Genomic DNA, 26,260 nt, shown 5'->3' with positions numbered 1-26,260 from the left:
ATGATAGAGGTAGGATAAAACCAGTAAATGCTGCAAAGATTTTCATGTGCCAGGAAGAATGGTGAGATATGCCAAATATGATGGCTGATAAATTAATGTGGGTCAAACGTTGGTGGAACTGTTACTCACACAAGTAGAGAATGCACTCAGCTTTGCTTGGATTCCCCATGACTCTGGTAAAATCCAGTGGGACTAATTATACAAACTGGCGTCAAGCATTTTTGAATAAAGAAAAAAAAAAGTGAAGTGGCTCTGGTTTTTAGACGATCTCTCTCTCATAAACTATCTATCTATCTATCTATCTATCTATCTATCTCTCTCTTTATATATACAGTAATCTATATATATATATATATATATATATATTATCTATATATATATATATATATATATATATATATATATATATATATATATATATATATATTATCTATATATATATATATATATATATCTAGATATCTATATATATATATATATAGATATATCTCTATATATATCTATATATATATATCTATATATATCTATATATATATATCTATATATATAGATATATATATATATATATATATATATATATATATATATATATACATAGATAGAGATACTTTATTAATCCCAACGGGAAATTCACATACTCCAGCAGCAGCATACTGATACAAAAAAAAAAAAACAATATTAAATTAAAGAGTAATAAAAATGTAGGTAAAAACAGACAATAACTTTGAATAATGTTAATGTTTACCCCCCCCCAGGGTAGAATTGAAGAGTTGCATAGTTTGGGGGAGGATCGATCTCCTCAGTCTGTCAGTGGAGCAGGACAGATATATACTGTATACATACATACATATATATAAAATATATGGCTCTGGACTGTGAATAAGAAAAAACTGCTACATCCTATTCATCCATTTACTACAGTTGTTTTTTCTAGTCATGGCATGGAAAGGAGAATTCAGCTGTTGGGAGAGTTGCCAGTCATAAAGCCAGCTCATCCACACTCAATTAAACTAGACCAGTTTATAACATCCAATTAACATGGTGGTAACACTGGAGTAGCTGGTATTAAATCCTTTAAGACACAGAAGAGAATGCAAGCTTTTATACTGTGACAGCAAGAAATCAAACTCTGATCATAATGTAGCAACACTAACCACTGGACTACCATATCTTTGATGACTATTAATCTATTTTCTTCTTTTCCAGCACTATTAACCCTTTTCATATTCATTTTCTGCAACATACTTTCTTATTTGTAGTCAATATACTTCATACTCCTTTAAAGTAACTTAATCATGGTAAATGCTTACTGTTGATTGGCATTGGTTGTGCAGGATGGATATGCACAGTAGTGTTTGCATAAACATTTAAGCAATTAAGCAACTGTTACAGTAAAAGTCAGTAATACTTAATGTGAAACTGCCTATACTGAACTGGAAGAGGGCCTGGAAACAATATAGTCGGCAATGTGGCTTACATTGAGTAATGATGTATAAATTATATGATCTACAAAACAGCACAAACAAAATGCTTAACATCCAAATATAACCAAAGATGTGTTAATGGTTTATTGTGCAGGTTCATCTTTAATTAATCAGAAACGATTAAGATGCCACAAAAATGGAGTAACAATAAATGTTCATTTGAAATTTTTATATTCCCCAAGGTATAGGAATTGTGCTTTTAACAAGTCAATCTGTTTTCACAGACTTAACATGTCACTAAAAACCAAGAACAAGGAAAAAAATCATGGCTGCAGAGGAACACAGACATACAGCGCAATAACTATAGTAATTGGACAAATACAGAAAAAAAGCAAGAAATACGCAGTGAGGGAATCTAGCAAATATGAGTGGTATCAAAAAGTTTTGAGCCAGAACCTGAGAAATACTATATATTCAATTAAGCTGATTTTGTAAGTGGCCAAAGATTCACATTTGTGTACTAAAAATAAGTGAATTACAAGTTTTTTTTCATTTGTGTTTACTACTGCATGTTTATTTTTTCCAAAAAAAAAATCAACATGGCTGCCAAAAACAACAAAGTCAAGTCTGATGCTATTTTTGAATTTCTAACACTAGTGAACAATATGCATATGGAGATTCACTTTGACAAGTCAAAGTATACCAGAACCCGTTCCCTTCATATGATACTTTCAATAAATGGGCTACAGAATTATGACATGGAACAATGCCTCTCTTGAAGGTGACCCAAGGTCATCAGCACTGATGACAGATGAAAATGTTTCCATCATGAAACAAATAATAATAAAGAAGCATTGTCAATGTGCGAGCTAGTAGACATTACAATAATTAGTTAGGTGTTAATACATTTCTGAATAACAACTTTACACAAGCAAGGTCTGTGAACATTTGGTACCCTGAATGCTGACTCCTGCTAAAACATAATTGTAGTCAATGTTTCAGGTAAAACTGAGTTAAGAAATTTGAACAGGGGGAAATCTGAAAAATGCTCCATAATTGGGGATGAAACTTGGATACATCTTTATGACCAAAAGTCCAAACAACACTCAGAACAGTAGAAACATTGCAATTCTGCAATACCAATTAAATGTAATTCCAAGCCATCACCTGGAACATTAACTGCACATTTTTTAAATGATAATATTTATACTGATTGATTGCATGCTTCAAATGAGTCACATAACTAAGCAATACTATCCTAATCAGCTCTGGTGTTTGTGGCAGACAATCAAAAAAAAATTTGGACGTGAGCGTCAGTAGGCTTTGCACCCTAGGAACCAAGTTACCTGAACTACTCTAACATTTCAGGAATTATTTACCGCACTGATGCTGATCTTTCTGATCATAAAAAAGGTCATTACGGTAGCACTTGATGAGAAGAATTCATAATTAATTGCAGAATTACGGTATTTGAGGTTTCCTCTAGAGTGCCTCTTACTCTTGCTCAAAAACTAATCTCACATCGTCATCTCATAACAGGCTTACGTTTCGAGTTTGGTATTTTTTCATCCAGCCGTTTTAGCTCTAGACCATCCTAAAGAAATTGTGACACACAGACTGACACATACCCATCATTGAGATTATTGATGCTTTCGTTGTCAGGGGACCCTAAAACATTGAGATCTTAAGTGGAGGAACTTAATTTTGATTTTCTTATTTGAATATATCTTACAACCAAGTTAATTTATATGGCATTGATTGCAGACAAGTCTTATTATACCTGGGACGAAATTTCTTCATGGAACATTATATATAAAGTATATAGGAGGACACCAGTCTTCCCCTCTGTTCTTTTATGATAAATCTGCTTTTTATTGGTCAGTGTAACTATGATAAAAGAGGATTGAGATGTTATATACAAGACTATTGTATAGGCAACATTAACATGATACAGAGCTGTGGATGAGGCTTTAGAATGTCAGAAAAAAGCAAAAGTGCTGCAAACTTAACTTAATCTTTAGGAAGGCTCACCAAAGTCTCTTCAGAGATTCAATAAACAGGATCATTTTTAGCAGTTAGACCAGCCAATCTGAATTTGTTCATCAAATTCAGGGTACTATCAATCACAAAATGTCATATAAATAATTCAAAGTAAGTTGTAAGTCGCTCAAAGACATGTTGAAACAGCAATGCTATCAGCAATGACATGGCATTGCTTACTTGGAGCATCACAACATCTAAAAAATATGTATCAGGCTGAGAGGGTATATTGTACATAAAAAAACTGAAACATATTGGTATTCTTCACTCACAAAAAAATCAAAATAAAAAAATCAGGTAATCTAACAAAATGGAGCAGGACACAGTGGCAATCACTTACGGTTCAAAGTTCATGTGTAAATGGACTCAAACATCTAAATATGCAGTAGATGTAAAACTACATGTTAATGTAAATTACAGTAGTGACTTCTATCAATTACAGACCAGGCAGGCTGTGTAGTTCCCTACTTAGTAAAGGCATTTCTCTCTATACTACAAGACTGACAATTCAATCCCACATTTTATTTCTTGTCTGACAATCAGCAATGCATTTCATTTTGCCTTTGGCCCAGTAGTCAAACATGTAAACTACTACTATTCAGTAACTTGGAAAGCACCTTGGGGTGGTGTTCATTTTGAAAGACCCTAAAATCAAAAAGATCCTCTCCTACCTGGCACCATGAGATCATCATTTAACATGTGCACGCTCGAACTGAAAAAAAATTAATATAAAACACTGAACTACAGATCTGTATTTTAACGTTCCTTAGAATGGTGTTTTATTATAAAAAGTTATTGAAATACATCAAGCCATTAAAAAGTAAATGCATCTTGGAAGTCTAAAAAACGTCTTGGTGTGCAACTGGATTAAGTGGTTTGCCAAATTCCCCTAACTATATTGTATTCTCACTGCAATTTCTATTCAACTAAAAAAAACTTACAGTAACGATCGATAAAGATAAAGTGTGAATGGTAATGTTGTCCTGCTTCTTGAGTATTAAAAGGTGGGATTCATAGTGTTATTGTATATTAAGCAATCTCAATTCGTTCCTACTCTGGGCTCACCAAGTGCCCATTTGATTTCAGACAGAAACACAAAAACTGCCTGTTCCTGTGAAACATTGTAAGCACTTATGGCCAAGAAAGCAAAGCGGGTACATAAAAAGTATAAGCATTGTGTTCAAGCTGTGTGAGGTTTTGAGAGAGTGAGTGAGATGACAGACCAAGGCTGCTCTGTTGCATTCAAAAAGCCACAATGTTTATTTTAGTAGTCACTACATTACATGCGTGAGAAAAACGTGAGATTTTCCAAGTTGGTTTTCTTAAGCAAGGTAGTAACATTTTAATAAAGTAAACATACTGTTTCATATTTGTAATATAAAAGTTGCCACTTATTAAAAAAGAAAATCACTGGCCAGCCAATCAGTACATCCCTTATAAACAAACAAAAAACTGCATACCTGGAAAAGAATAAATATACTCAGGGACCAGTGAAGTTTTCATGCTGAACCAACAAGATCCCTATGGACTCTAAGGTGACTTACAGTACTTCCTATAATAATAATGCCCTTTACTCCATTCATTTGATAAGAAATACAATTACAGTCTATAGTTTTTTATTTATTGAAAACAAAAATGTTGCACAGGTTTATTAATGATCCTTGAGAGCAACAATACAACATAAAGGACAAGTAGACCTAGTTAAAAAAGACTCATATTATTGATAGTCACATATATGAAGGAGGCCCCTGCACCTGCAGCTCTTCTTTTATATGGAAAACCACTTGTGTTTCTTAATTAACTGAACTGAAGCATCATGCTGAGAAGTGCTGCTGTGCACAGGCCATTTGAAAACTTGAGCTGAGCAGGCAAATTACTGCTGTGAACGGATTGTGCTGTGGGACAGAGAAATTAAGATTAACAGAATAATTTGTAAATTAATGTCAGAAACCTGTAATTTTGATAAAACATAATGTCACCTTAACACTTAACTCTAATGCAATTTTCAAAAAATGCAAGAAAAGGCAAACATATTTTAAAAGAGCAGCAATTTTAATAGCAAAAGGAGTTACGTGCCGGTTGCCTTAACTGCCTGAAAGCATTAATTGATGGTTGCTTATGGTATTAAGATCACACATTACTGACCTCTTTCTTATGTGATTTTCAAATCCTCCCTTATGGTCAACATTTGCTCACAAACAGAAAACAAGGAAAGAACACACTAAAATCAAACACTAATTCAAACAGTAAAACTTTCTAAACTCTGGAGGGAAAAAAAAAAAAGATTTGTTGCAGTTCCATATTTTTCCACATGATCTGTTAGCAAGAAAAAGAAAACAAAAACTCTTGCTCTTATCTTTTTCAATGTATGTTTTTTTTTTTAGTGAAAAGAAAGCCAAGCAAAGAACCTGCCTCCAGGATTACAATATAATCCTAAAGGGCTGACAAAGTTTCACAATTCAGTCCCCTTGTCCCTTAAACAAAGCAGATCAGGCACTCCATCAGATATATGCATCCACACCTGCTAACTCTTATCACACTCAGCACTGTTCCATTATTAATTAGTAGAAAAAGTTGGTTTGTTTATCTAAAGGAATTTCTTCCCAGAGCCTTGTTACAGCTCTGTTCCCAGACTAGCTAAACTACACTCAGTCATATTTGATAAAGGAAAACAAAACCTCGCAACACTCTGAACAGGTGAGCGATTTCTGCTGTGGCTTCACAGATACAGGGATCGGAGTTTGATTCCAGACTTAGTCACTGTTTGTGCATAGTTTCCAAGGTCTGTGTTAGAGTAAGGTTTTTACAAGTACTTAAGTTTCATTCTACAGACATTCAATATTAAGGTAATAAGAGGATTCTACATTGTCTCAAATCTAATATTCTCGAATAGAATGATGGACTATCCATGCCACGTTTCATCTGTATGTATTCTGCTAATGGAATACGATTTGGATCACCACTAATCTGAAAGGAACAACAACGTAAAACTCTGTAATAGTAATATAGACTGAAATCCAGTCTGTTGTTAGTTAATAGACACAAAAACTAGTGACTATTTAATGAATAATGAGCATTTCAAAATATATGGCTGGATGTCTGTTATGTGAAATGATTTATATTATTAACTAAAATGAATACAGTAATTTAAAGTAGATGCAAATGTCAAATTACATTGTATCCTATATATCATTATTGTTTCTTTCATGAATATAGCTTAATAGTGAGCTCTTGGCCATGAGAGCCTCACTTATAGAAAACGAAGGTGTTTAATCATTCACAATTAATTTTCTACAGCACTTTCACAGTAATTCCAAGGCAAGTTCTTTGCTTAGCCTACAATATGAATACATAGAAGGAAAATGACATGCTCAGAGAAAAGCATCCTGATGTGCTGCACTGCCCAATACAGGTGGATTAAAAAGAACAAAAAACAATTAGAAGCTAACATATTTACACACTGTTGTATGTACACTTCACATTTCCCCAGGAGCACTCTAACTATTGGGATGAGAACTACAGAGCCATTCACGTATAGGTCTACCTAATGGATGCATACAAATAAAGTAACGGCTGCTAATTTATACTATTGATAAAAATAGAATGCTCTGAATGCTGCATTGCTCTACATTCATCCTTTGTTAGCTGCTTTTAAGAAGTAAATAGAATTCAAACTAAAACATTAAACGTTTGGGAGGCAAACTATTTAATACATAGTGCAAATATTTAAAAAATAGCTTTATTAAAAATGCTGAATCAACAATGAGTGCTGCCTCTTTACAGGGCTTAGGTATGAGGTCTATATTATGTATGCGTCGTCTATAAGTTCTTTCTGAACTTCCTCTGACAATTCTAAGATGTGCTATTTATTAGTTAGCTGACATGAACTGTAGTAGAAGTAATAATAATAATAACAGTAGTAGTAGTATTGTCATGTGTACAGAGTACAGCAATATTCTTACTTTCATGTCCAACCAACATGCAACACATTAACACTCTCGTGCGCCAACATAAAGAAGAATGTAGAAGTATGCGTGTATCAGTGTATTGTTGATACTGCGATAGGATTTCACTTCCACTCGAATTGTGCTGGGCATTTCAGGTTCAGAAAAAGTATGACTAGATCAAAAGTCAAAAAATATTGTGCATATTGGGAGATGTTAGCTGGCTCAGCAGTCATGCTTACTGCTGTTGTCAAAGAGATCCTTGGTCCTTGGTTTAATTCCAGGCTGTTACTATACTTGCATGTATGGAATTTGAAAGTTCTTATTGTGTCCTTATCAGTCCTAAAAATATGCATGCTAGGTCAGTTGTGACTGTAAATTGACTCAATGTGAATGTGGATGGCTATGGAAGTATAAGTGGCCTCTTGTCCAGGTTAAGGTTTTGGATTACATTTAAGTTGGCTGTATAAGCTCTGGCTGCCCATTAACATGTAATGGACTATACACATTTAAGAAAAAGGATGAATAAAGTAAATGTCAAAGAAATGTCCATAGCTATCTTTTAACAAAAATGACACTTTTTTTTTACAATAATTTCTATTTTCTATTCAATTTTAAAAAATTAAACTGCATAGTAAAGGAAACTACAGATGTTTCAATAGCCTTAAAACCAATACTTTTTGTTTAATTATGATGTAAAGCAGACCAGTCTAAATGTAAACCATATTTTAAACATGGTAATCATAGTCATTTTGGCTTTAAATAAAGTACTGTAATAAATGTCCCAAATTCACCATACAGTACATTGCAAGGTAAGGTCTGCCAGTTGAAGACTGAGTTCTATTAATTACTTTAACCTTTCAAGCGAAAATAAAAAAGGACAGCACTTAAAGATAACAAGGACCACTATAAGTCAGTTCATTTATGGTTCATTTGTCACTGTGCCCCTTCCAACATACCCAGGTGTATAATTACAGCAAACATACCTCTCTTTGAATAAAGCTGCATTGTAGCATAGTTTCTGGTTACCTTAGCTCTTCAATTTCCACATTATGAGCCTCCCTTCTCAGTTACAAACAGGTCAGACAGAGTTAAATATCAGAGCAGGAAAAAAAACTGCTGTTTGTTTAAATAAGATGGTGATCTACAATTCTTCCCCATCATTTCATTGTGGTGCAACAGAAAGATGCTGAAATGGACCATATTAGAGAAATTCCTCTATTTAACCAAGTCAAGTGCAGAAAACATGCTTCATATACCAGATTACCAAAAACAACACAGTGGAGTTCTTATTCAAAGAGGGGAAGGACAAAGCTGACTTTCCATATTTCCCTAAAACAAAGGCTAGCTTTGAATTACAGAGAAGTATTTTGAGAACAACTATCAGGTTAGCTATAAAGTCAATTTTGTGAAATCTTTTAACAATCCAACGAAACAGTGGTTCTGAAATAAAACCATAAACTAAACTATAAATCCATGACTTATCCTACAAATCTTGGGGATCCTTAAGGATGCTTTCACTTGAACACAGCTAACATCACTGACATTGTACATTTCACAGTATGCTTATGTTTATCTGTAAATAGATTAATAGCTACAGTATGTAAAAAAATATGATGCTTTTACATGAATACTGATCAATCTAAACATAAAATAATTAATTGTAACCAGGACAGGGTTTGCCTTTAGTAAACAAAGTGGCACAAATCCATGCAACATGGAATGGAAAGACACCCTGGGTGACACAGCACTTTTTCTCACCCTTGAAAAAGTGGATGCCAAACCCAACACTTCCATCCAACCATCCATCCATCCATCCATTATCCAACCCGCTATAACCTAACTACAGGGTCACGGAGGTCTGCTGGATCCAATCCCAGCCAACACAGGGCGCAAGGCAGGAAACAAACCCCGGGCAGGGCGCCAGCCCACTGCAGGGCACACACACACGCACACCCACACACCAAGCACACACTAGGGACAATTTAGAATCGCCAATGCACCTAACCTGCATGTCTTTGGACTGTGGGAGAAAACCGGAGCACCCGGGTAGAACATGCAAACTCCATGCAGGGAGGACCCAGGAAAACCCAACACTTTTGCAGCCAAAATCTAGTTTGCCTTTTACATCCCAACACTTCTTAGATTCCACCTAGGACTGAACATGGGCCTGATACTGTGCTGGTCTGCTAAGAAATTTCTTCAGTTTAGAGTTTAACATATTAAAACCCTGGACACACTAAATAGATATCTCCCATGATGAACAGAAGAGTATAAACACAATATGGCCTTCCATTAGAAGTAACAGTTGTGTGAAATCTCTTTGATAACATATGAGAGGCAGAACTTTCAACAGCAAGCAAAACAGAATAAATCCCTAAAAATAATGGCAACAGAGGAAATTAAAAGTGCATCTTGCTGTTTTACACTGAAAAACTCTTCAGTACAGCAACACACAATCTACTATAAAGAAATGGTCTTCACTATGGGAAAATTAATGATGCATGTATTTCTGAGAGAAGAAAGAAATTTCTTCGTAAAGCATTATCATTGTAGCTTCAGGAAGAGGTTGGAAGAAAACCTTCAGGAACACAAGTCCATCATAGGGTCTATTTACTCACTCACCAAAACAGTTGACATGCAAAAGTTAAACATTAGGATAAAAAAAATAAAACACAAAAACTAATTCAAACAGTTCAGTTATTCAACAACCTTAAATACTATATAACTAAATTGAAAAAATTAACTTGGTGGAGAAAATATTTATACAATACCTTACGACCAAGTGCCATTCGCTACCTGCCTTTAATAAGACCTGTTAACAAACAGCTCCAGCTGTACCGAAACTCCACTTCACATTTTCTTCTCATCAGTGACCTAATAGTAGTTTCACCTGTCCTTCATCTCAGATGTAATCCCTGTAGGCTGTTCCTGATCCACCTGTTTGCCAAGCTGAAGAAGCTGAAATCTCTACACAATTGACTCATTTCCCCCCATCATTCCAGTGAGCCATTCTTCCACTGAGTTACCGCAATCCAGGTATACAGGAACCAGCATAGGTCGTGTACCTTCAAGCACTCTAAATTCTATCTTGTCAAATTAGAAAAATCTTTTTAAAAATAGATGCTTCTGATCATTTCCGAACCATTTCCACATTAACAAGCATTTACTTTTTCAACTGCGGCTAATCAAAAAGAGGATGGTGATATATTAGAGAGAAACTGTGGAAATGTATACTTATGGTATGTATGCATGAATGGTGTAATGAAAACAAATATCTTGAATTAGGAATGATACACAAAGTACCACAGAACCACAATGGAGGCCTGTTTAAATCCACACACGCAGCTTCATTTTCTTAACTAGAACCTGATTCTGAAAGGGAAGCTGTCTATATATGCTGTCGTTCTGTAATCTGTAGCAAAAGTTAGTTTTATTACAGTATCTGACTTGTGCACAGGGTGGAGGTATGCACAGGAACTACTACAGATTAGATATCAAGATTGGAACTTTGTTAACAGGATTCAATAGGTACACAGCAAAGACACGACAAGTACTCTTCATGTGTGATTAACTAAAAATGAAGTCAACTGTGACTTTCTTAAAGATGAAAGTTAAAGTAACAGTCATTTGCTTCAGTTAAGAAAATAGGCAGGCATTAACATCTCTTTTAGGACTTATTTTGTTATTACTGGATCTGAAGCCTATCACTGCAAGAGGCAATCATGGATGAGACAATAGTTTTAAAAAAACAAGCCAACTCCAAATAGATAGCAACTAGAGCAGAACACCAGTCCCCCCAGCTAAGCAGCAGAAGCACCATTCACTATTCTACTGAGCTACCTGAAATGTTTACGTGCCATAATGTGCTATAGTCACCATTATGTCAATTCTACAGAAGATAAAAAAACTTGTTTTTTGACTGAAGCAACAATTTGTTAACACATTTGAGACAGTGGTGCTGTAGTTAGTTAGCATTGCTGTCTCACAGAACTTTTCATTTGGTTATTGACATTCTAGCATTGTGCCAGTGTCCACAAGGGTTTTCTCTGGGTACTCTGGCATCCTATGTGCGACTGTGGGTATGTGAGCATTAGTGCATCCTACAAGGGACTCTCATCCTCAGTCAAGAGTGGAAGAGTGGGTTTCTCCAGGCCCAGTAGCCTTGAATGGAAATTGTTATTTTATTTCAGAAAATAAATGAATTAGCAGCCTTAAAAACTAGGGTTTCTGGCAGTGTCAAAATCACAAATTCTTTTGGGAAGGATCACAAGTTGCTGAGAGCCAAGAAAACAAACATTTATGGTAAATGCTACCAAAAATAAAATACAACAAAACTTTCATATCCAATTTTCTTTTGTGACATTTTCCAAATGTAATTTAACAAATTTTTTGTGGCTAGCTAAACTAAATGTCCAGATATGAGACAAATTGTCTAACACAGGCAATATGGAAACATTATTTAATAGTTTAAAAACAAACCATTTGTTGGTGCCAAAGTTTATCCATAAAGAAACAGGTATTAGTCCTGGTCAGAACACCAATCTTTTAAAGGGCATACCCCCAAGCACCCATACTCATTTATACAGAGTCAATGAAAGTCTCCATTAAAAGACATGAACGGCTTTGCACTGTTGCAGGAAATTGGAATACCTGAAGGAAACCAAACCTAATACAGAAAGAAAATGCACACTACATAAGGTACCCCAGCTTAAAAAAAAGGTGGCAGTGCTAAACACCAAGTTATTGCTCAACCTTCAGGATAGCCTCCCAAACTAAGTGTCTTAAGTAGGCTTTATTACATTGGCATAGAGGACAATAAAATAAAATTTCTGTAAAAGAAGGATTTTTCACCTAGTCACTATCTGCCTTCATTATTAATAAATTCTAATAAATTGCACTGACCATGGCTAGGAAAAAAAAAAAATCACTTAAGGGGAACACCAGTTATTCACAATTGAACATTGTTATTTGGAAGCGCTGAAAATGCACGCAGTTTACATTGAGTGTATGTGCATGTCTACATAAAATGAAAGAGCCTAATGTTACTATGTAGCTGTATAAAGATGTCTTTTTTGCTTTTATATGTATTAGTAAATTTTATTATTTTTCTTGTTTTTCAGAAAAGTCCTACAAAGATCAAGCCTTTACATTAACGCCACCGGTTTTTGGTTCAATTGATCCACCAACCACCCACCCAGCATTCCCAGTCAACCTATTACACACTTCCTCTTCCTCATACTAATTCAGTTCAATTTATTATTTTATTTTTTGATTAAGAAATGCAAGCTGGTAAGTTTTCAGTGGCATACTACACTTTATGAATGCGAGTGATCTAGGTATAAAGAGAAAATGTGGAAACTGCAAATGACCTGAAAGTTGGACTGATGTGTGCACAATTCAAAAACTAACCAAACTATATTCTTACCATCTGGTGTCAAAGACATTTTCAATAAATCATCTTTGAAAATGAAACACGAAGAGTATTGTAAAAGTTAAACATTTACAACATGACGCTTTTAGTGCAATGTGATTACATTTGAATGCACCCCTACTGCTGTTCTGGTTTTAAATCACGTCATAAAGTAAAGACACTTTTGCACAAGCACTCCATCCAAGGTTGTAACTTTCTTACTTGGGCTAGATTCAACAAGTGATGTAAGGTTATTCAAGCAGATGATTTGAAATGCATTGTGGGTGAACATAGAGGAGATCGTGTAACTCACCAAGTAATCCGGGTTAAATGATTAACTTCCTTATACATGCAAACTATAATTCGGGAGTCCATCAACCTACTAGGGCAAACAAGAAGCATGGCCTCCTTGCAATCGCATTTCACAACACACTAACTGCTTTAGCAATGCATTTCAAAAGACAAAACAATCAACTGATTTTTCAGCTCTGTAGTGGGAAATTGAAGCAGATGCCATAGATTGTCAGTTTATTGATAATTTAAACCCATCTGTGGTGCATGTGTGAGTGAACCTTGTGATCTACTGGCTTGGACCCAACCAACCGAGACAGGCTTGGTCTCCTTATCATCTTGTAATGGAAAATATAAGTTCATAAGATGGTTAGAATAAATTTTATTATACTGCTGAATCATCTATTATTACTTCTCTAAAGCAGATTCCAACAGAAGTGATATTGTGCTCGAGCTACCGTCCTTTTAATTGAGTTCTCTATTCTTGATATCAGGTCTTTTGCAAACTTGGCTGCATCAATTTGGCAATCTTGTATTAATTGTAACTTGCACTGCAATATAAATTCTCTTCAATTCATGAGTTTGTCAGTTTAGCATACAGCAACACTACTGGTGGTACATTTAAGGGTTACTTTAACATAGTAACAGTTCAATTGTACAGTATATGTGAGACGAATGCCGCCATATTTACATTTTAAGTTCACATCTAACACTGTTGACTCTGCTGTGCACTGCTGAAATTGTAATTGCTTTCAGAAGATTTATGTTGTTACGATGCTGCTGAGAAACATCTTAAACAAGATGAAGTCAAGTTAATTTGTGAGTGAAGGTGCATGCAGGAGTCTGCCCTATGAAGGACTGGCACCCAAACCAGTGCTGGAGCCACACTTGCACGCGATACTGATACTGATAGATAGATAGATAGATAGATAGATAGATAGATAGATAGATAGATAGATAGATAGATAGATAGATAGATAGATAGATAGATAGATAGATAGATAGATAGATAGATAGATAGATAGATAGATATACTTTATTAATCCCAATGGGAAATTCACATTCTTCAGCAGCAGCATACTGATACAATAAATAATATTAAATTAAAGAATGATAATAATGCAGGTGAAAAACAGACAATAACTATGTATAATGTTAAATGTTAACGTTTACCCCCCCGGGTGGAATTAAAGAGTCGCATAGTTTGGGGGAGGAACGATCTCCTCAATCTGTCAGTGGAGCAGGACAGTGACAGCAGTCTGTCGCTGAAGCTGCGCTTCTGTCTGGAGATGATACTATTAAGTGGATGCAGTGGATTCTCCATAATTGATAGGAGCCTGCTCAGCGCCCTTCGCTCTACCACAGATGTTAAACTGTCCAGCTCCATGCCAACAATAGAGCTTGCCTTCCTCACCAGTTTGTCCAGGTGTGAGGCGTCTTTCCTCTTAATGCTGCCTCCCCAGCACACCACTGCGTAGAAGAGGGCGCTCGCCACAACTGTCTGATAGAACATCTGCAGCATCTTATTGCAGATGTTGAAGGACGCCAGCCTTCTAAGGTAGTATAACCGGCTCTGTCCTTTCTTGCACAGCGCATCAGTATTGGCAGTCCAGTCTAATTTATCATCCAGCTGCACTCCCAGATATTTATAGGTCTGCACCATCTGCACGCAGTCACCTTTGATGATCACTGGGTCAATGAGGGGCCTGGGCCTCCTAAAATCCACCACCAGCTCCTTGGTTTTGCTGGTGTACAGGTATAGGTGGTTTGAGTCGCACCATTTAACAAAGTCATTGATTAGGTCCCTATACTCCTCCTCCAGCCCATTCCTGATGCAGCCCACGATAGCATGGTATGGTAGCTCCAAGCCCTACGCCTCTCAGCTAAATTAAACAAGTTTGAAAAAGGATAGCAGAATCTATGATTAATTGTGATTCAGACCAGGTAAAAAAAAAAGCCCTAACATATTTTGATCAAGGCCTTCAAAGATGAGAACTTAAAAATGACTTCTTCCTTGCCGCTCTTTATAATACACTGAAGAATATTTATGTAGCACCAAAAGTACCCTCTTGCTATCAGTAGTTTCTTGTATTGTAAGGTTTGCATAATGGTATTACTATATAAAATGCTGTTTGTAAGAGCACTTATTCCCAACTTAAAAAAGAGAGAGCACCACCTGTACAACTGTAATTTTATGGGCACTGCATGTTACTAAATTAATAAAACGCCATACAAAACAAAATTAGATGACTTAGATCAGGGGTATCAAAGTCCAGTCTCTGGAGGGCCGCCGTGGCTGCAGGTTTTCATTCTAACCATCTTCTTCATTAGTGACCAGTTTTTGCTTGTAATTAACTTCTTTTGCCTTAGTTTTAATTAACTTGACTCGGGCCTTTCAGTTGTTTCTTTTTCCTTAATTAACAGCCAAACAATAATGAGACACAAAACAAACCGCCACATGACTAGTTCACCTGTGCCCATCACAAAACATCTGAAAATAAAGAAAGGTGAAAATCTCAGTAAGGCTGATCTCTCAGTTCAAGCTTTTGATGATGTTTTTAAGAAAAAAAAAAGAAAGAAAAGAAAATAAATATTTTTGTAAATGTCTGCTGTGGCAGAATTAGAGCAGCAACAAGCTGTGGAATTAAATAGCGGGTTTAATTAACAGCAAGAAGTGGCTTCTCTTTAAGAAACTGGTTAGAGTGAAATTGGCTGGAGACTGACGCCCCAATTTAGCTGGTCATCTGTCAGCTTGTTTCACGTCTCATTTCTGTTTGGCTCTCATTTAATGAAGGAAAGAATCAATTCAGAGGACCGAATGCTTAAAAACAGGACTATTAAAATGAAGGGGAAAGAAGTTAATTAGCACTGAAACCTGGTCACTAATAGGAAAAGGGTTAGAATAAAAACCTGCAGCTACTGCGGCCCTCCAGGTCTGGAGTTTAACACCCCTGACTTAGATGCTAATAAATTTGCATTTAGTACCGCAAGCCTGAAACTGAAAAAAACAACTGATGGTTGGATGGGAGATGTGCACTGGGGAAAAAATGGCCAGAGGCCTGCACTGGATGAACAGATTACAGAATGGAAGAATATATTAAATCAAGACAGAATATAATTCAGGAATTAATTAATTGACAGATATTATTGATTTCCATTCAAATTAATTGGACTCAACATGATGTGCACTTTGTGTGTACCAATTCTGTATTTAGTCATTTGCAAAAATGCATGGTAGCATTCTACCGGAGAACTCATCATGGCGCTCTGTGCCTGCACTCGGTAAAACAAAAATAAACTTAATTGAACTGAAACTGAATACGGAAAACAATGGGAAGGGCGTTGCGTGAAATAAACAAGCACTCACCATCACCCGGGGCATCGCTTTTCGACATCTGCGCTGTGAAAAATTTCCGAGCCCAGGCAAACCCGCCCTGCGCCGCCTCTGACGGGTCACCCGTTCCACTTCAAACCAAAGGCGTCATGATGCCTAAATGGCGCGAAAAAGTGCGCAAACCCGGGTCATCCTGCAGGCGCGCGTACAAGAGCGCGTGCGTGAGGCATCATTCCTACGGCTTTAGGGTGCGCGCCAAGCATTCCAGTTGTGAAGCAGACGCTACCAGGCTAACAATGCGACCAGACAGGACGGTTCACAATAAGTAAGCGGATATATTCATAAAAAGAAGGAAACAGACAGTTGTTGTTTTTTTTCGCCAACATTGCTACACGTTAACAGGGTACTTTTGTTCGGTAATAATCCAAAGAAAAGCAACATCGTGGAAAAAGGCCTTGAGCAGTGCCCTGCACCGCGGTAACACATATTGCTTTTTGTTTTCGTAAGCCCTCTCTCCGCGGGCTCATTATTGTCTTTGCGTATCCCAAAGACATTACGTTGAGTTTCACTAATCACTAAAAAAAAAACAAAAAAAAACGGCCTGCGTCCAAGATATAAACTGGCCTCCCGTCCAGCATTAGTTCTTTCCTTTTTCACGTTGATGGCGGCGTTTTACTCTGGCGCGACACTAACATATTTTTTGAAGTTCAGTAAACTGGATGCGGCTCTGAGAAACATCCATCCATTTTTCTAACTCGTTTATGCCATTATTGGGTCGCAGCGTATCCCATCAGTACATAACGTATGTTGGATGGAGTTGCGCCAGTAGCGTGACCAGATGTTCCAAACTGGGACACTTCTTTACCTTATATATGTTAACTCATGCCTATGCATAATGCCCGTTCTCATTTGTTTATTGTGTGCTTTGTCACATCATCGTCAGAGAGAGATCAGGGCGTGGGGTAAAAAAAACAAAAATCAACACATCTGTTTGAATGACAACCGAATGAGGCAATGGAGGGTGTTGCTTTTATTTTGTGCGATTGGTGGATTGATGGCTGTGTCAGCTAAGCCGTGCTTGCTGCACAGTAAAACTTGTTTAGATGGGCAGCCTGTTCAAACTGGGACATATTGTTATATTTCATGTATTTCTGAGAGTCACGAACATCAGATTTCATTTTTTAATCCCCTAAGATATAACAGTTATTCTGAAGTATTGTCTTCAAAAAAGTGAGACTTTTTCAATCTTTTCACATATTCTTGCACCTTTTATCCATCCATCCATTTTCCAACCTGCTGAATCCGAACACAGGGTCATGGGGGTCTGCTGGAGCCAATCCCAGGGCAGGAACCAATGCCGGGCAGGGTGCCAACCCACCACAGGACACACACAAACACACCCACACACTAGGGCCAATTTAGAATCGCCAATCCACCTAACCTGCATGTATTTGAACTGTGGGAGGAAACCGGAGCGCCCGGAGGAAACCCACGCAGACACGGGGAGAACTTGCAAACTCCACGCAGGGAGGACCCGGGAAGCGAACCCAGGTCCCCAGGTCTCCCAACTGCGAGGCAGCAGTGCTACCCACTGCGCCACCATGCCGCCCACCTTTTATCCAGCCATGTTCTAAACCTTATCAAGTCATGGAGAAAGTGGAGCCTATCCCAGCAAGCATCTGCAGCAAGGCAGGAACAATCCCTGGGCAGATACTGTAAGTAGTCCATCACCGGGTGAACACACAACAACACATCATGGTTCTAACCTGAATGTCTTTGGATTCTGGGAGGAAAACGGAACACCCATGCAAATGTGGGGAGAACATGCAAACTACGCAGGGAGCACCCAGGATATGAACCATTCTCAACTTGTTGCAAAGCAGCAACTCACTCTGCCAACTCACCTTTTATTATAAGTAATATTTCAAAATGTATTTAATATTTCAACTTAATACCAGAGTTATCTACTTTATATTATTTATTTAACGTAGTGCGTTTTATAGTAAGGGCTATTATCTCAAACAACTTTGCAAAGTATCTCCCAGGAAGTTTACTTCACATTGAACTGTTTAAATTGTGTACTTTCTCAAAGCTATCTACAAACATTAAACTATTTGCCAATTGACCATTATAAAACATTCCAACATATTCAATGATGAATTCTTTAAACAACTTGTGCTCTTTTGCAAAATATTGGGGATAAAATGGTCAGCACCCAGTAGTTACTTTAATATGTAAAAAATAATGTTGGGAAACATTTCAACATGTTATTTCATACAGAGTCACCCTTGGTGTGTACACTTATCTATGAGTACTTTCTAAAGCATAGTCCAACTTAAGCTTTTACCTGGTACGGCACATTTCAGTGCACAGCTTATTATCTCAAATATGTTGATTTAACATAGGACCTTGCAAATGAGCACCACATTCTCAATGTGCCCAACAAAACATACCATATCAATCAGATGATCTTTAAAAATATGCTTACATAGTAGTGCACCTTTCATAGTAAGCATTCTTTCGAAATTCTTTGTAAATCAAATAACAGTGTTTATTTCATGAATCAGCATTCACAGTGAACAACTGATATCGGTATATTACTATTGATGAGGGCTTTCATAGGGAACATTATTAATTCAACTATTGATGAGGGCTTTCATAGGGAACATTATTAATTCAAAGCACTTTGGAAGAAATTGCATCTTGATGAAAATTTAATATACAATTGTTCACTGGGAACACTACTGTATCTAACGTATTTACCCCATAAAATGTCTTTCATAGTAGGCACTACTGCATAGAAAAGTTCTAAAAAGGCTTTTACCAAACTTCTGATTTATGTTACATTTTAAAAAGTGAGCACTTTGATAAATTGACTATTTTAATATATATATTTATATCTGCGGTGGGTTGGCACCCTGCCTGGGATTGATTCCTGCCTTGTGCCCTGTGTTGGCTGGGATTGGCTCCAGCAGACCCCCGTGACCCTGTGTTTGGATTCAGCGGGTTGGAAAATGGATGGATGGATGGATATATATATGGACAGGATATTGGTTACTGCTATGGTCTCACAGATCTAGCATGTGAATCCCACATCATTGTCTCTGTGGAATTTGCATGTTTTCTCTTGTCTGGGGCGGCACGGTGGCACAGTGGGTAGCGCTGCTGCCTCGCAGTTGGGAGACCTGGGGACCTGGGTTCGCTTCCCGGGTCCTCCCTGCGTGGAGTTTGCATGTTCTCCCCGTGTCTGCGTGGGTTCCTCCCACAGTCAAAAGACATGCAGGTTAGGTGGATTGGCGATTCTAAATTGGCCCTAGTGTGTGCTTGGTGTGTTTGTGTGTGTCCTGCGGTGGGTTGGCACCCTGCCCGGGATTGGTTCCTGCCTTGTGCCCTGTGTTGGCTGGGATTGGTTCCAGCAGACCCCCGTGACCCTGTGTTCGGATTCAGCGGGTTGGAAAATGGATGGATGGATGTTTGGGTTTTCCACCTACATTAAGTTAACTGGCAATTCATTCCAGATTGGCCTTGTGCAAGTCTTAGCAGGGTTATGTGCAGGAACGGACCTTCTGACGGGCAGGCTTCACATCCCAGGTTGGTTACTGTGCTGCTGGGATATGCTCCCACCTCACGTGAGCCTGAGTTGCATTATGTATGTTTAAAAAAAGTTATTTCAATTACTATATGCTGTTGAGAAAAGCCCCAGGCTCCGTGACCCTAAACTGGATTAAGCAAGTGTGAAAATAGATAAAATGGCAGAGCTTTTATAGTGGACACCTGTGCAAAGGATTTTTCTTTTTAATATGACTTTTTCCATACAGGCCACTACTTTATGAATGTGTCTTTTACAGTAAGTATTCTGCATGAAAAAGCTTTAAAGACAAAATACTTTCATTTTTGTGTCACACACTGCTCCTTCCTAGTGAGTGTTTGTCTACAAAAGTGCTTTAAACTGTCACTGCTCTACTGTACCTCACTAAAAAGTGCAGTAAAGTCAAGGAAATATTACAAGTTGAAGGAATATAAATAAAGAAAAGCTACTACATGCAGTAGATTAAAACCAACTGAGTAGGTAAGGATGAGTGTGTAAGGATGGAGTGATACTTTCTAATGAGACACTCAAACTCTCAGATTTAAAATAATTCTACCCTCTTCTGTCACATTGCACATATTGGGACACTCAGCACTTTGAGTGAACCCTGGTCTCAGGAACCCCCAGAGCAACACGCTGCTCCCTTCAAACTGTATTACAATGCCAACAGTTGGCAAACTCATTCTTAGGCAGCAGCATTACAATGGCTGTGGTTTTATTGCACAAAGGGCGGGATGCCGAAGGAGGAATGAGTGTCAGTGTGAAGCCGGCGAGATTAGCTGGCCTTTGGACGAGCTCCATCACAGCCTAACTCTCCAGCTGCGTGCCTCCTCATTTGGGTATCAATGGAGAGACCTTAGGTTCGCCTGTGAGCAGATGCTCAGCGAAAAACCATCGGGGGAAAGCAACCATTCCCTCTCTTTCCCTTTATAAGCACTCACAAGCCCCATTCATTCGGAAGAAAATGGTCGCCCGATGTGCAGGGGTTTGCAAGACAAGGTTGCTCACAAAGAACCCCAGCCACAATTACCAAATTAGAAAGAGGGAATACTTACGCGCATCTGGGCTGGCCATCCAACAAACCGCACGTACCCCCGTTTTCACAGGGCCAGCTATTGTCCTGGCATTTGAAACCTGCAACACAGAGTTCAATTAATCTTTATTTTATGTAGCGCCATTGATAACATGCAACCTCTAAAGGTGCTATACACAGTGAAAAAAACATATCAAAGTGGCAAAGTTAAGGAACTACACAATAAAAATGAAACTTTGCATTTACACACATTTTAAAAATAATTTCATTTTACAAAATCTGTAGGAATGATGTTAGATTCATGCTGGAGCTCTTACAGAGATCTCAGATTCTAAGAGTAAATTGCTGAGTTTCCAGTCATCCGGAGTTAGGAGATAACATGTCAACCTTATATGTTGATTCTATTCATACAAGTCCTGATTGATCTGGTCCAGATAAAGTAGTGTGATTAAATGTTTGCTTACTCTGCGCAGTGCAAACACCACTCCCAAAGGGTTTTTTTTTTTTTTTTAAAAAGTTAAGAAGTAAAAATAAACCAGGAGAAAGGACCACACAAAATCTAAAAAATTCTCAATCTGGGAAAACTTGTACAAATTAATTTGAGATTCTCACCTTTGCCTAAAACTTCCATGTAGAAGCTAAACATGGAAAGGATGCCAATCCAAAGTGGGACACTTGCTCTTACTTATTCAGCTGACGCTTTTATCCGAGGTGGCTTACAAAATTGGTTACATTTCTTGTTGTATTTCCATGTGGAGCACAGGCAGGTGAAGTGAGTTGTTCATAGTCATACTATGTGCCAGTAACGGGATATGAACCCGCAACCTCAGGGTTTGAGGTCCAAAGGTTTAACTACTACATTACACTAGCAAACAATACCTACATACTCATTTAAGGCTTGAATAAGTGGGATGCGGATATGGGGTTTGTGAGGGACGGGTTGCATTCTGTGTAGATGTTAATTTGATATTGTTTTCAGTTTAGAGATTAGCCATGCATTTTGACAGTTAGAAACTAGTTAGATCCTTGAGTACTGCTACATCCTTAAGTAGGATGCTCTTCCCCACAATCTGTTGACAAACTGTTAAGTCTACTTTTTTTAAACACTGCGTGACTGCATGTGTTACCTAAATGGATGGATGTTTTATATACACTCATAACGCTGTATATTGTCATATAATGGTATACATTTACATTTCATTTACACTGATTTTCATACCCCATTACAAGTACATGTTGCATGTGCAAACATGTTTTGAGGAAGGAAATTGCGCTTACTGCAGTTTGCATCTTCCCCTCTTCAATTTCCTCCCCTATAAAAAGTTGCAAACAGTTGTATAGATTTTATATGCGGTCCAGCCCGAGGAAAGAAATGATAAACGTCACGTCACATTTCTTTTTACTTCCCCTTCTACTCCTCCACTATGAACAATAAAGGGTTCCTACTTCCCTCAATCAACTCTGCATTTGGCTGTACAGTACAGTGTAGTACATACAGACAGCCTTAAGGAGGAGGAAAAAAAACAAATACTTTAATTTCATGTCTCGTGTAGACTGCACACTTGCTTGCTAAACTGGAAACGCCATTAAGTACATATATTTTAAAACAATATAATATGAAACTGCGGATACTGTAACGTATTCCAATGAAGCATCCTTATGGAAGAGTATTACACAGATTTTCAAATTATAATAGACTATTATACACTCTTACAAATAAAGGTACCAGAGTGGTTCTTCAGAGCAATGCCATAGGAGAACCTTTTTTGGTTTCCCAAAGATCCATCCACATAAAGGTTCCAGAAAGAACCTTTAGCTGTTTAAAAATGTTGCAGGTTCCATATAAAAGCATAATTAGCTGGTAACAGATCTGTGGAATAACACAGCGTTCCTGGTTTTAAAATGGTACTTGCTCCACACTTAACGTAGTCTAAGTTCAGGTTTCCTTGATCTGGTAGTGTTCCGCCAGGTAACCTATATTAAAGATTTATGTTTTCTCCACATATTAGGAGCCTTTTCAAAGTCCTAAGAACCCATTTTCATATGTAAAGATCCCTTCCCATAATTAACTGGCGCTACGAGGAACCATGCAGCCTAGTAAAGTTCCATTTCAGAACAATTATTTTCATGAGCGTCACATAATTTGTCAGGCATCACGCACATAGTTGTAGATAATAACAATGTTTTTCCAGACGTTTGATATCTTAACCTTTAATGCGAAATATCGCTATTATGATAATCTGTAAAGTTCACAGTTGTACGCTGCCTTCTTTATTTGCGCAAAGACCGCCTGTATCCGATCAGACTGTGCACCTGCGGCTTACTTACATATTAAACGGAACGTATCGAAATTTAATTTACAGTAATCTTTATGCTTGATGTTTTTTTAATTGTTATCCCTCGCTTCACTTGCATGATGTTTAATTAATACTGCAACCAAAGCCTTGAATCAGATACAAATTCCAGAACATCTTCCGAAATGCGACCCACAAGTAGTTGTGACAAAGCTCTAAATCATCAAGCATCACCGCGCGCACTGGGAATGGAAAACAAAGGCACAGATTGTGCTCCCTGGTGCTAATGTATAACTTAGCTCTTGAAAAGGGAAAAGTTGCAGGGGGGTGGGTCGGGCATTCCTTCGTTAATATATGCCTTCCAAGGCGAAGCACCTTAAATGCAATTTACTACGCTGAGATTTTTTTAAACAATGACCTGTACCAGTGCCAAGGCTGGCACCGTTCGAACATCATAACAATTTGGTTGACTGCGCCTGGTAACTTTTTTTTTCCTCTCTATTTACCACAGATTCAATTATCCGAAATGAAATGAGACTGGATATTCACCGGTGGGAGGTAGTATTGTTAAACACGGGGATCCATTGTTTCACCAACTTTTCAAGTGCCTTTTTCAGACAGCAACAGGTGCAAGGAGGGAACCAGTGCTGGACAGCACGCCGAACACCTCAGTCATTTTATATATGTTTGGAACTTTATACAAGTGCAACAAGGTAGATTATCTTGCAATTACAAAATGACTTTAATGAAACAAGTTAGCAGCAGCAGTTGGACACGTTTAGGATTTGCTGCGCTTTGAATTGCACCCGCTGTCCTCAACTGAAACAAAGTGCCCGGGCGCTACTCGGCTAATTATTTTCTCACGGTGCTGCTTTCGCTCTTTGCGCATTCAACACCCATCTAAATCCACCCCCTACAATTCCCCCGCCCCCCCCCCCCTTTTCTCCCCCTCACCCCACTCTACTACAAACACTGTGACCACGAAACCATCACTATTCACTACTATTGCTGTCAGATTGAGATCTCCTCGGTCTCTTGTAGCACCACTTACATCAAAATATCCAGTAAGAAAGCTCACCGGTAGGCTTACGAACACATATCCTGACGATTTAACTGCAATGTATTCGTAACCTTGATAAAGAGGTTTCATACTCATTCCACGCGTGAATCGAGCTGTACAATTCAGCAATTTCCCCTAGAAGAGCGCCTCTCCACGTGACAAAATGTCTAGCGATCGTTCTCCACGGAAATCTCGCACGTTAAAAGTAGGCAGAAAAATCTCAGTTTTTGTATATGTCACACACATGCTGCATCCAATGCTGGAGTGAAGCGAATCTTCATTCACTGCCGGGAAAAGCGAGCACTTCAAAGCCGAAATGGCACACTTTACTAAAACCAAAATTTCGTTCAACATTTTTACAATTACAGTAGATCCACTAAATACATGCAAACGAAATATCTGCAAGTAAGAAGCAACATCGCTTACCTTCGCAGCCGACAGAAAGGAGCAGGACCCATAGGAATATCCACACTTTGTAATTCCCCATTCCTTTAAGTGGGTAGAATACGTCTTGCCGCTACGCAAAGTATTATACATCCATTAAAATGCACGAAAATAGAAAAAATCCAAGGGTTCAAGTGGTATAAAACTAACAAAGGTAAAAGGGCGATTATCGTTAGATCGATTATCTAAGTGAAGCAGTCCGAGCTCTCCTCCGCCCCGTGCTGTATGTATCCCCTTTCGCGAAACTCCTCAGTCCTCAGCTTCTACTGAAACTTGTCTGTAGGAACTTTCAAAACTTTTTCTTCTACGGCGCTTTGGGTTGAGCGCAATTGGCGTATCGCTCCGCCTCCACGCAGCACCTAGAGATCCTTCCGCCACTAGAATAGCGACACTTTAAGAAAGCGCCCGTGTTCTTTATTTTAAAAACTCGTACGCGCATAAACTCCCATCCTTACTTCTGCTGTTCATAACCTTATGATAACAGTTTTGGTTTATCTCAGTACAGTAGTTTGTTTGTCGTTTCTTCTGCGCGCTTCTCAACAAGAGCTGGGAAAAAGACAAGGACTACTTTCTTCTTAAAGAGCCTCCCTCTTTGTTTCTTTTGGCAAACTTTTTTTTTTCTTTGGGAGTCCGGAGCCAGAGGAACAATTAATCCCGTCCCCAGAGACCAGAGCGGAATTTCAAAAGCCCCAAGCAGTAACAAATGAGGCAAAGACCGAGATGGGTAATTCACAGACTATTTCAATGGAATATCAACAAATTGTTTCCCCAGTGATTTTAACTGGTAACCAGTTTAGGCATTAGCCACATATATGCTGGTTTACAGCGAAAAAAAGAAACAGAACGCCTCGAGACTTCCTTTTTTCCCTTGACCAAGTTCGTCCTAAGCACACACTTTATGTATCAGGGCTTTTGTAAAACTGCAGGTAAATATGTGAGACAGATGTTGCTGCGTGTCAGCATCATGTCAGGTTTAACTGGAGTTTATATAGAAAATGAGCAAACGTTTTGTGACAAACGTCAAATAAACAGATTTAAACATGGGGCAAACTGGCAATGCAACAAATTATGATATATAGCAGCATGCAGTCACTAACTCATTCATTGCCTAAGGGTCAGATAGGCAAACCTAGAGATTGTTCAGCTGTCAACACATGATTGCACCAACAAGCATGTTGGGTAATTTGCCTGACTATTAAGAATCATCTGTACCACTCCTAAGCAACGATCAAAACTAATTTTATGGCCTATAGATACTGATATTGTCTATATACTTCAAATTCTACCTACATCCCAAAATTGTATTACAGTGATTCTACATTAGTCTGGTATGTCTATTTGCAAATGTGCATTGCAATATACTGATGTCCTGTACAGGATTCTATCTTGCCTTG

At 38.0% G+C, this 26,260-nt stretch overlaps 1 protein-coding gene across 2 annotated transcripts in view; it reads right to left on the bottom strand.

Annotated features, from left to right (window-relative positions):
• notch3 (notch receptor 3) overlaps positions 1 to 25,353 on the bottom strand; it is a 92,890-nt gene extending 67,537 nt beyond the window's left edge. The window contains exons 1-2 of one of the 2 annotated variants that reach the window (XM_051920869.1): positions 24,849 to 25,353; positions 21,091 to 21,169 (exon numbers count right to left, since the gene is read on the bottom strand). In XM_051920869.1, the coding sequence (XP_051776829.1) occupies positions 21,091 to 21,169; positions 24,849 to 24,909 (140 nt within the window). In that variant the 5' untranslated portion in view covers positions 24,910 to 25,353. The remainder of the gene's footprint in view (positions 1 to 21,090; positions 21,170 to 24,848) is intronic. The other variant, XM_051920870.1, reaches the window with a different exon arrangement.
• Between the last annotated feature and the right edge of the window lie 907 nt (positions 25,354 to 26,260).

This window comes from Erpetoichthys calabaricus, chromosome 17 (assembly GCF_900747795.2).
Source record: "Erpetoichthys calabaricus chromosome 17, fErpCal1.3, whole genome shotgun sequence".
Taxonomy (NCBI): Eukaryota; Metazoa; Chordata; class Cladistia; order Polypteriformes; family Polypteridae; genus Erpetoichthys; species Erpetoichthys calabaricus.
This window is presented reverse-complemented; position numbering and strand designations above follow the sequence as displayed.